The 11,919-nt window shown below is 51.9% G+C and overlaps 1 protein-coding gene across 1 annotated transcript in view; it reads left to right on the forward strand.

Moving 5' to 3' along the window:
* Positions 1-11,120, forward strand: part of SCARF2 (scavenger receptor class F member 2) — a 104,707-nt gene extending 93,587 nt beyond the window's left edge. The window contains exons 10-11 of the mRNA XM_077835281.1: positions 8,607-8,759; positions 9,886-11,120. Coding sequence (XP_077691407.1) covers positions 8,607-8,759; positions 9,886-11,120 — 1,388 coding nt within the window. The remainder of the gene's footprint in view (positions 1-8,606; positions 8,760-9,885) is intronic.
* Positions 11,121-11,919: the final 799 nt, after the last annotated feature.

Below are 11,919 nucleotides of genomic sequence, written 5' to 3' on the forward strand. Positions count from 1 at the left end.
GAGTCTTGTCCAGGGTAATTTGAAGGTCCTATGTGAATGCATCAGTTTACATGGAGTTCCCATTTCAGGTGCAGGTCAGTGCTGGGAGCGCACAGGACTTTGCAGGGGCCTTAGAATTAAAACAAACACTATTCAGAGTAACAGCCATGTTAGTCTGTATTCGCAAAAAGAAAAGGAGTACTTGTGGCACCTTAGAGACGAACCAATTTATTTGAGCATAAGCTTTCGTGCATTCGATGAAGTGAGCTGTAGCTCACGAAAGCTTATGCTTAAATAAATTGCTTAGTCTCTAAGGTGCCACAAGTACTCCTTTTCTTTTTACAAATACTATTCAAACCCCAAGAAATGCAGTGACAGGTGCACATCTGAATGTGAGGCACCCAGCCTAACTCTGCCCTCGGCCCCAGGGGGATTGTCTGGTGACTTGTGCTACAAGTGCAGTCATAACCCCGCCTTGCTTGGGTTTCTAGTATTTGTGTGTTTTTCCTGTTCTTGGAAGGTAACGTGCTCACCCTACTGCTCTGTGCCAGCAACCACAGCCAAGTTGTTGTGTGAGAATTTCCTCAGGGTTTTTTTTTTTTTTTTAAATGGTCGTCAGTCCTGCTGAAAAGAAGCCCTTCTCCTGCAGCCCTAGGAACTCAGCGGCCCATGGAGGTCCAAAGGTAGGCAATGCCTGTGGGTCTGCTGGCCTGGCACAGTCCCTTGTGGCATGCAGTCCTTGTGCTGCAGATCTCCTGTCTGCAAAAAGGGAGTCTCAGTCCTGCAAATCTCTGTAGGTCCTGAGGATCAGGGCTCCTGTCTTACAGAGCTGAGGACGTGTAAGAAGCAATTTCCTTCCCATTGATCTTTAAATGTTCCATGCAAGTCCCCTGCTCTCTACAGGGTCTGTGTGTGTGTCTAGGGGAATGCACGGGTTACAGAAGGGAGGAGGGTCTGAGATATGTGCAGGGGTACAGGAAGGAGGAGGAGTTTAGGGTGTGTGCAGGGGAATGTACAGGAGGGAGAGGGAACTGGGGCATACACTGCAGTTGCTCTTTATTGCTTTAGGTGATACAAAGCAGTGTGCACCCAGTGGTGAGCTGGAGCCGGTTGTTAAATTTAGAAGCCCTTTTAGAACTGGTTGTTCTGCGAGGGACAACCGGTTCTAAAAGGGTTTCTAAATTTAACAACCAGCCAAAAGTGGCGCCTTAGGCGCTGACTCCATGGGTGTTCTGGGGCTGGAGCACCCACGGGGAAAATTTGGTGAGTGCAGCGGCAGCTCCCCGCCCTGCCCCGCCCCCAGCCCCAGCTCACCTCCGCTCCGCCTCCTCCCGTGAACTCGCCACTCTGCTCTGCTTCTCTGCCCCCCCCCCCCCAGCTTCCCACGAATCAGCTGTTCATGCGGGAAGCTGGGGCGGGCTGAGAAGCAGGCGGCAGCTTCGCACTCAGGCCCAGGGAGGCAGAGATGAGCTGAGGCGGGGGGGCGCGAGGAAGGTATTCCCCACGCCGCAGCAGGTAACCCGGGGGGACAGGCGGGGGCGCACAGGGGAACCGCTCCCCGCCCCAGCTCACCTCCACCTCCCTGGACCTGAGGGCGAAGCCGCTGCCTGCTTCTCAGCCCTCCCTGGCTTCCCATGCGAACAGCTGATTCGCGGGAAGCCGGGGGGGGGGGGGTGGAGAAGCAGAGCGGGGCGGCGCATTCAGGGGCAAGGCGGAGGCGGAGCGGAGGTGAGCTGGGGCCAGGCGCGGGGCGGGGAGCTGGGGCCAGGCGCGGGGCAGGGAGCTGCCGGTGAGTGCTCTGCACCCACCAGATTTTCCCCCTGGGTGCTCCAGCCCCGGAGCACCCAGGAAGTCGGTGCCTAAGGTGCCACTTTTGATGTGATCAGTGGGGGGAGCAGCCGCTCCGCCTGCTCCCCCCGTAGCTATGCTCCCCCACCCCTAGGAGCCAGAGGGACCTGCCGGATTCTTCCTGGGAGCTGCCCCAGGTAAGCACCGCCAGGACTCCCCACCTCTCCCCCCAGCAGGTCCCTCTGGCTCTTAAGGGTGGGGTGGGCACCCACTACGGTGGCTCACGAGACCCTCCTGCCTGGTTCTGGGGGCAGTCAGGGGACAGGGGACAGGGGAGAGGGGTGGATGGGGCAGGGGTCCGGGGGGGGCATGAAGGAATGCAGGGGGTTGGATGGGGCAGGAGTCCCGGGGAGCGGGGATGGGCAACAACCCCCTCGTGGGGTGAGGAGGGAACCGGTTGTTAAGATTTTTGGCAGCTCATCACTGTGTGCACCCACTGACATGGTCTTATGCTATGGCTGCATCATGCTGCTCCAGAGTGGGGTGAGCAGCCAGAGCGTACTAGTGAGTCTGGCCCTGGAAGTTACAATAAATACGACCTGAGATTGACATTTCAGATAATCACATCATTAAAAATAAACCCTAGCGACAGTCTCTGGAAGTTTCTTGTTTCATGGATGAAATTTTACAATAAAATAACCCAAGGAACTTCCCAGGAAAAAAAAATCCATTAAGAGGAGTTAAGGCTGAGAGCCCATGTCAGTAAGACAGGGTAATATACATTGCAGGGATATTGCGATAATCCTCAAAACAAGCCTTATAAACCCAGGAAAATAAAAACTCCAAATATTTTAAGATAAGCAAGGCACAGTGATGGCCAGTTGCTGGTCAGAAAGGGTAAGTATTTGCTCCAGAAAACGTTGAACAGAAACTAGAAAGTGAGAGACGGAGCAGAACCGTTTACAAAGTGAAATGCACTTTGGGTTTCTCTAGCCTGGGTTTGTCTAGCAAGACATGTGCCAATGTGCTTTTAAACACTGCTCAGCACTTAGTGTAGACAAAGAGAGAGTGATGTATAAAAATGTGTTACGTGGTTGTGTTCAATCCTGGGGTCTCCTCAATAATACACAACCCTAACTACAACCTCAGCAAATAGTGCTGTGAGATGTGCAGAGTCCAGGTTCCACTGGGCTCCATGTTTGTGGGGGGAGCGTGATGTCATCACTAAGAATCATGCCATGCTGTGGAGGGGACTAATGTGTGGTGTGTAGCGGGTTTCCTTAGCTGGTGAAGTTCTGTGGGAAGAGGTGGTGTGTCGCTGCTGGTGGAAATGTACCATGAGGCCATTAGGGTCTGTCCCACAGCTTACCGTTACCTTGCTTCTACAGGTTTCACTTGTATGTTGCACTTACTGAACCTTCATCCTGGCTGTACAAAGTGTTTGTTTATGTGACTTCCTAGGGTTCTGATATGGTGAATGTAGGAGGGTTTGGGGGGGAGGCATGGAAGAGGGACAAGGATGCCCGTTTCATCCCCTGTGGTGAAGAGATATGGCAATAGGAGGAATGTCTGAGGTGCAGGGGAAGGTGAGACAGTGTGGTGGGGAGTCTGGCAGGTTAGTCTCTACCCTCTTTAACTCCCGGAGAATGCCAAGTGCCACAGCTGCTCCACAAAAGTAGCCAGAGGTCCTCAGAGCACAGGAGCCTCACCTAAAGCTTCACAGCCCCTGCACAGGGGCCTGTAGCTCCAATGTCGAGGGAACCCCAGCTGCAACTCCTCATCTCAACCACGGTTTGTGGCATAAAATGTCTTCTCACAGCTCGACAGGGTACCACAGTGTAGCTGAACCAAGCAGTGAGCGCACCCCATCTGAACACCTTTGGCTTAGCGAAAGATGGCCTGAGCTGGAGAGCGTAAGTTCAAATCCCACCTCTTCACTGTTGGAATCTCTGGAGGAGCATGCAAAATTTTCAGGCCGTGAGCCCAGCTGCGTAAGATCCTGACCCTTGGGAACCACAGCGGCCTTTCCCCCCTGTGCTGCCCTTTCAAGATAAGTACCACCAGGGACTGTCTCAGAAACCTCGGAACTGCTGATTTGAGAAAACTCACCTAGTTCAGTCTAGACCATGCTGTCAGCAGCTGCTGCCAGAAGAAAGGTTTCTGGGGCCTCTGTGTGTATCTGCTCTGTGGTGGGGTCTTTTGCTACATAACCAAATAGCACCAGCCCCAAGACACACTACTCAGCACGTGTTTATTTCAAAAATAGGCATCACGCCTCGGGCTAGTTGGGGTCTGGCTTGGTTTGGTGCTCCTCTGTTCCCGGCAGCTGCTCACAAACGCTCCCTCTCACCGGCTGGGCTTCATTTCCCTGTTGAAATCTCTGGACATTTAAACAACGATGAAGGGAGAATTTCATTCTGTCACTTCCTGGGACTGAGCAGGGGGAAAGGAATGATCTGAAAACAGCTGGGAGCTAAGAATACTCAGCTCTGCGGGCCAGCTGTTGCTCAACACTAGCCCTCTGGAGTCCATCCCAGCCTTCCCCTCCGTGGGCCTGGCTCTGCTTGGAGGCAGGGCCGGCTCCAGGCACCAGCGAAGGAAGCAGGTGCCTGGGGCGGGCAACAGAAAGGGGCGGCACTCCATCCGTCATCAGGGCGGCATGTCCGGGTCTTTGGTGGCGGGCCCTGCAATCTCTTCCTCTTCGGTGGCACTTTGGCGGCAGCTCAACCAGGCTTGGTTTTGGTTTTTTTTTCCTTCACCGCTTGGGGCGGCAAAAAAGCTGGAGCTGGCCCTGCTTGGAGGAGACTGGCTTCTGCATGGGCAGCATCCTTCAGCTTTGAGGATGTTTCAGTTGTGAGCAAGTCTCTGCTCACCCAGCCACTGGGAAAGTTGTTTCGCATCCCGGAGTCATCCCGCAGCCATGCAGCCTGCTAGGCCGATCCAATGGGGCTCTCTGGGACTTTGCCACAGATACATCTTCATTCCCCGCGGGGTAGGGCCACACTACTGCTGGCTTTTCCGTGTGCAGCGAGGAATGTGAAGAGTGGGCAGACGCTGGGCTGCCCTCTGCTCAAAGGGAGCCTCCTGCGTGCAAGAGCAGGAAGCTCAAGTCAGTGCCACGTTGGACCACGCATCAAAAGAGCAGCTGGGGCAAGGATCTGCCTTTGCCTTCGCTTCCAGTCCCGATGCTGGGCTGGCCTGGCCTCTGTGCAGCCTCCTCACAGGCAATGTCAGAGTTCAGTTGGGATGGCCTCTCCTGGCCCGAACACCTATGACTCCATGAGCAGCAAGGGAAATCCCAGCACACCTTTCCTCTCATTGCCCTGCCTGTGCCCCAGAAAACCTACCCTGCCTAGGAAATCAGCAATACTTGGCATTAAAATACAGGAAGTATTCAACATCCAATGCACTTTCCTCCCCCTGAACACACCTCTCTGTACACACTGATATCCTCTCCCTGGGCCTGTACTGCCCTCCCATCTCCAGACTCAACCCTGGTGCCTTCCTCGTCATGCGGAAATGTGCCAAACTCCGCTTTGTGTCCTTACTCCTTTGGCATGTCCCACCTGAAGATCTTAAAGTGCTCTGTAAACATTCATTCAGTCTCACAACACCCCCTCCCACGTCCACGTGAGGACTGTAAAGTAAGAAATATATAGCGATCACGTCACTTGCCACTAAAATGCAGCCACCTCAGGAGCGGGACTCGGCAGCTATGTTACACTACACAGCCATCTGGGAGAGGAAATGAAGGTGAATACCACAGCCCAATTGCTACTACAGGGGAAATTTACAGAGGCCGGGTGGAATGCCTGAGTAGGAACTTGGCCAGGACCCTGGGCATAGCACCCTGGCTCTTACTGGAGTCTGAATGGGGTCACAGCCATTCATTCTCTATATTTTGCAAACTTATGCCTGCAATTTTTATGCCCAAAAACTGAGAGTACAAAAAGGGAGGCCAGGGTGAAAGCTTAGCCCCATCAAAGTCAGTGGCAGTTTTGCCAATGCTTTAATGGGACCAGGAGTTCTGAAATCTGCCCAAAGTGCCATGGGATCTTTAAAGAGAGCACCTTAGCACTCCTTAGCCTTGCACTGGTCCCATATTTAGGCAAGGGCACCCCCTACCTATTCCCAAGACCTAGCTGTTCCCATTCATGTACTTACCCAGGCTGATCCTTTAGCATTTGAGAGCTGATGGTGCAAAGCGCTCTGGCTGAGTATGTGGCAGGGAATACCATTTCAGGCTGAATCTGGAAGCTTTGCCGGGCGGTATTGTCCCCCTGTGTTTGCCACATGGATGATATTCAGGTGAAACCTCTAGCACTGCCTGGGAACTATGGCAGGAAAAACCATATATCACAGCTGGCCCCTTGCCTCAGGCGAGTGGGGAAGCCGCAGTGCTGCTGTACTCTAAGCAGGAATTCAGTCTGTGTTTAGTGAGTGAACCTCCAGCAGCGTGGAAGGAGCCCATAGGAAGTGGCCAGCTTTCTCCCAGCCACTGTCAGCCTATGATTTATCTGAAAGTCACCCAGAGCCAGATGTGTGAGCCAAACAACTACAGAAAACGCTGTTCCCTGGGGGTTTGTTCTGCACAGGAACCTCCTGTTCTGGAGCTGGCACTGCATAGCCTGCCGGCTCACTCCCAAGGCAGGGCCATTGTCTCTCTGCCGTGCACTTTCAATCAATGAGCCAGCTGCTCGCAGGTTGCACCCTAGTGAGCTGCTTTCTACAGCCATTCTCTCTTCAGAGAGGAGGTGTGAGCCTTGCTCTCACGCACTGTTCAGCTGCTTCAGAGGAAGAGGCAAGAACCCCTGCAGTTGGCAATTACGGGTACACTGTCCCCAGGGAGAGTTCCTCCTGACCCCATCAGTTAGGGCTAGGTTACTTTTATCATATCTCATCTTATTTGTCTTCTTCAAACAATCCCCATCATTTTAATCTTTCCTTATCCGGATTTTTTTCCAGGCCTCTAATCATTCTTGTCTCTGAACCTCCTCTATTGCTGCAATAGCCTTTTAGAGCTGCGTTGTCTGGAGTGGAGCACAGCATTCCACAGGAGAGCGTACCATTGAATATCTATACTGGCATGCCGAGATCTTCAGTTTTATCCTCTGTGCCAGTCCTTACGCATTTGGTTTGTTTTCTTGGTTGCTCTTGCAAGTGGAGCAGAGATCTCCACAACAATGCCCAGGTCTTCTTTATTTGGTGATGGTGTGTCCAGTTTTGGTGCCCACAATTAAAGAAGGAGGTTGATAAATTGGAGAGGGTTCAGAGAAGAGCCATGAGAATGATTAAAGGATTAGAAACCATGTCGTATAACGATAGCCTCAAAGAGCTCAATCTGTTTTGCTTAATGAAGAGAAGGTTAAGGGCCGACTTGATCATAGTCTATAAGTACCTCCATGGGGAACAAATATTTAATAATGGGCTCTTCAGTCTAGCTGAGAAAGGTCTAACGTTATCCAGTTACTGGAAGGTGAAACTAAACAAATTCAGACTGAAAATAAGGTGTAAATTTTTAACTATGAGAGCAGTTAACCATTGGAACAATTTACCAAGGCTGTGGTGGATTCTCCATCAGGGTCAATTTTTAAATCAAGATTGGATGCTTTTCTAAATGATTTGCTCTAGGAATTACTTCGGGGAAGTTCTCTGGCCTGGGTCATACAGTAGGTCAGACTAGATGACCACAATAGTCCCTTCTGGCCTTGGAATCTGTGAATCAAGGACCCAGTGAGGTGTATGAGTGGTCTGAATTATTTCTCTGGATGTATATTACCTTGCATTTCAATACATATTTGGTAAAAATATTCAAATGAATAAAATATTGTTCTGGTTTGAATTATGTAAAAAGGAAACAACTTCAACATTTTGAAAATTTTCACATAATTGTTTCTCTTCTTTTTGATCAGCTCTAGCCATTGTCCATACTCCAGAAAATCATTAACACCAGGCCTGTGTCTGGCTCCAACCCAGTGGTGTCCAGTGTAGCTCAGTACCAAAAGTACATTCTGCAGATAGTTACAGCAGTTTCATTTCCCTGTGTCAAACGGCAGCTTGTTCTTCCCTCGCTATTCCAAGTGGGGGGAAAGGGTATGCATTTTAATAGCATAATATACAGGGCTTCACTATATATAATGCAGCGAGCATTCAATATATAAATTTATTAACATCATTAATATCCACAATTGTTCTCTCATGACTAACACAAATAGTGTTTAATTCGCAAATTTTGCCATCACCCTTCTTCCCCTCCCCATTCCCAGACCATTAATAAAACTATTAAATAACACAGGGCCTAGTATGGAGCCTTGCCACACCTACGCTAAACCACTTAGGTTGAAAACTGATGGTTTATTCCTACTCTTTGCTCTCTGTCTTTAGACTAGTTTCTGATCCATGACGATATTTCACCTTGCAACTCATGACAACTTAGTTGCTTTAAAACTTTCACATGAGAGACTTTGTCAAAGGCTTTTTGAAAGCCCCGATAATTATGTCAGCAGGTTCTCCCTTTACCAGCTATTTTAGTGACACATTCAAAACATTGTAATAGATTGGGGAGGTATGAGTTTCCATTTTAGAAACCATCCTGGTTAGTTCAGATCATCGAGATGTTTTACTATTTTATTATTAATTATTATTTCAACCAATTTCCTGGTATGTAGCCCCTATTGGAAGTGCTAGGATGGCTCTGGATGGGCACTCTCTGGAAATTGAACTGGCTGTCCGGAAGTGGGAGTCTCTCTCCCCGCCAAGGTTGTACAAGGAAGATTGGAGTACACATGGGAGGTGATGTGAGAGTGCTGCTCTAAACTCTCCGCTCTCTCCCATTGCAGTGGCTCACCATGACCTGGAGAACACCATGAACTGCAGTTTCATTGAGCCACCGTCTGTAGTGGAGCAACCATCTCCCTCCTGGTCCTCCCGGGGCTCCTTCTCCTCCTTTGACACCACCGATGAGGGACCAGTGTACTGTGTACCCCATGAGGGTGAGTGGACATTGGGCAGGGTGGGCAGAGCCAGGAGCCTGATGGTGCTGCTGGATAGGATGATCCCCACTGCTAATCAGTCTGGGCTCTCCAGCTCTGGGTTGTTCCCCTGCCACGACAGCCCCTGTGATGCAGGGGGGTTACATGCCTTCACAAGGGGGGAGTGATACAGAATGTCTGTCAGTGCACACTGGGATTGGCACCAGCCCACCCATCCGTCGAAAGACAGCCCTGCCCAACAGATGGGAGCTCAGCAGAGATGCTGCCCCGCCTGCCCCCAGTTGCACTCTTTCCTCCTCCGTCTCGTTGACGTCTCAGAGGCACGCTGCCAAGGCTCATCCTGCAGGTTCCTCTGCTCGTGAAGCTGTCCAAAGTGCGTGCAATGCTTTGTGTGGTTCTCCCAAGCCAATGGGATGATTCTTTTTCCTTCAGAAATAAAGCAACCAAACCAACACCCCGACAACGCCAAAGCAGCTCTAAAATAAAAGCCATGGTTATTTTAGCAACCAAGAGAACAAATGTCTCTGCTCAGAATGGACACTGTACCTGCAGATCCTCATTCTGGGACACTGGGCCCAGGACTCCTGGATGCCGCACCAACCTTTAGGAGGGCCAAGCACTTCACCTCGTGGCAATCCATTTCTCAGCAGGCTCTTGTCCCAGAAACATGATTTTCTTGGACCCTAGTTGTAGGTTGTCAGCCTCCAGCATGTGGCCTTGTTATTGTACTGAGGGGTTTTGAGCTGTGTTCTGGCTGCTCCATTTCCCTAGGCTGTCTGACCAACCCCTTCAAGAGAGCCAACCCCAACATACAAACGAGGCTGCTCTGCTCTGAGGGGGTGTCTGGTGGGGATGGTATTGCAGGCCCATGTGAGGGGGTGGGTTTAAGGCCTATGGGACAATGGATGTGTGTGGGTATATAACAGGACTATGGGAAGGGGTAAAGATCCACAGGGCAGTGAATAGCAGGGACAGAAGGCCCATGGGGATAGTATAAAGCATTGCCTGATTATAGCTTGTGTCCCAATCCTTTTCTCCCGTCCCTTTGCTGTGGGGCCCTCATGCCCCATCCTGTCTCCTGTGCACCATGGCACAGTGTAATGTATCTGTGCTTTCTCTTTTGCAGAGGGTGTGGGTGAAAGCAAAGAGAGAGGCCCTGCCTGCAGTCTGGTGGAGAAGCTGGCACCCCCAATCAGCGCAGAGGAGGCTGGAGAGTACACCTTCTTGAAAGAGACGGGCTCCGTCAAGGCCTTCCAAACAGACAGCAGCGAAACTCCCCTGCTCAAATCCTCTGACAGCGAAAGGTCGTCCTGTGGCTCTGGCTCCACAAGCGGAGCCCTCTATGCCAAAATCGCCCGCCTCTCCAAGCAGTCCAAGGACGAAGATGAAAATACAATGGACGCCAAAAGCCCTGGAGTGAATGGTAAATCCCCCTCCCCAGAGAGAACCAAGCCCCCTCCCCCTGATCCCTCCACAAAGCCTAAAGTGTCCTGGATTCATGGGAAGTACAACTCCAACCAGTCCAACTCACTACCCGCTCCTAGCAGGTCCCCCGAGAGAGCGGCTATGCAGCCTGATTGCGCCGAGCACACTCAGGCCAAGAGAAAGAGAAGCCCGAGTGAGACCTCGGCTGGCCTCCATGGGAAAGCTGACGATAAGGGCAGCGCGAGGAGCAAAGAGAAGGCGCAGAAACATCTGAAAGAGCTCAGCTTCCCAGAGGGCAAAGCCTCCTTCTCTGGGGAGCCCCAGTCACCATCCAAGCCCAAGCAGAAGACCAAGGCCAGTTCGGAGCAGATGGAGAACATCAATGGGGCCGTCCAAAATGCTCTGAAAAAAATGGGAAACTACCACCCAGACAGGAAAGGAGGAGAAGGCAAGGAAGTCCCCCGGAGCCCCAGTCACAGCAAGCCACGCTCTGAGGCCGTCCACCCCCATTTGTCTTCAGAGGCAGCCACTTTACTGGCTGCTCAACTGAAGGAAAAGACTCAAAGCCTCAACAAGGGCGATGGCAGCACCCGGCAAAATGGGGTGAGCCCTTTGCAGCCCCAGAGGGAGAAGCCCACCCCTCCGCAAAAAGCCAAGCGCTCTGTGGCCACCAGCAGCAGCCAGAAATCCAGCAAGCCTGTGCTGCCAACCTCCCCCAACCTGCAGAAACTGATCAGCCCCGTGTCGGAGACCACGGTCAATGAGGCCAAAAGGGCAGAGAAGCAAAATTCCAGCAGCAGCAGCCAGGACCACGCATCCCTGGGTGACCAGACCAGCAAAAAAACACCCATTAAAAAGCCCCCTAGGAAGAAGAGCAGAGAAGCCACCTTGGAGCAGCCCAAAGCAGCCATAATGCCCCCTCAGACAGTGCAGTAGAGGAGACCCGTGGGCCCCAGGTGCTGGCCTGGTACTGCACCAGACAAGTGTTGGCGGGCAGAGGAAGCCTCTCTGCTCTCAGCAAGTCTGCAGGAAGGGTCAGTGGAAATGGAGGTCTGAACTGGGAAGTGAGCTCTGGAGAAGCCTCCGAGCCATCTCTGTCCTGCACTGGGGCCTCGGACTCTTTGCCCATCACAGACGCCCTCCTCCAAGCTGCGCTGTGCCCTTTGCCGTGTATCTTATCCTCATGGGGGCTGGAGCAGCGGGCATCCCATGTTTCTTTTGCAGGGAGAAGGACCGCATGGAGCTCCTCTGATGTGGAAGGGTTGGCAGGGTTGCACTGGCCTGCCCTGAGTTCGGGGGGCTGCATGAGACTCTGAGAAGGGCCCTTGTCCTTTTGTATCAGTATTATTGGTTGCATAAGCAGTGCTTGTTTACTAGAAATCCCCGTGTTGTATTCTGCAGTAACGGATTAGCTTGCTTCTTGTATCCTAGTCCGGTCTGTCACATTCACATTGGCGAATAGCAGCCAGAGGCCAAGGCTCTTGCTCCGTGTATTAGAAGGGTAAACAAGGCCTGTGCCAGTCTTCCCTTGTTGCTAGCCATGTGCCTAAGGCCAAGGGCCCCTGTGTTGTCCATCCTCAAGGTGGCTGTGGCAGAGAGGAGTCGGCTGTGGAGCCTGCGTGATCCAGAGCAGTGGAGCACTGGGACCAGCGGTGCTCACTGTCTTGGGTTTAGTTTGTGTTTCTTCCTTGCCATTTAGCTTTTTAATCTTCTGAAGATGTAAACTCCCCCGGGC

The sequence above is a fragment of the Eretmochelys imbricata genome, chromosome 15 (assembly GCF_965152235.1).
Source record: "Eretmochelys imbricata isolate rEreImb1 chromosome 15, rEreImb1.hap1, whole genome shotgun sequence".
In the NCBI taxonomy this organism is placed as follows: domain Eukaryota; kingdom Metazoa; phylum Chordata; order Testudines; family Cheloniidae; genus Eretmochelys; species Eretmochelys imbricata.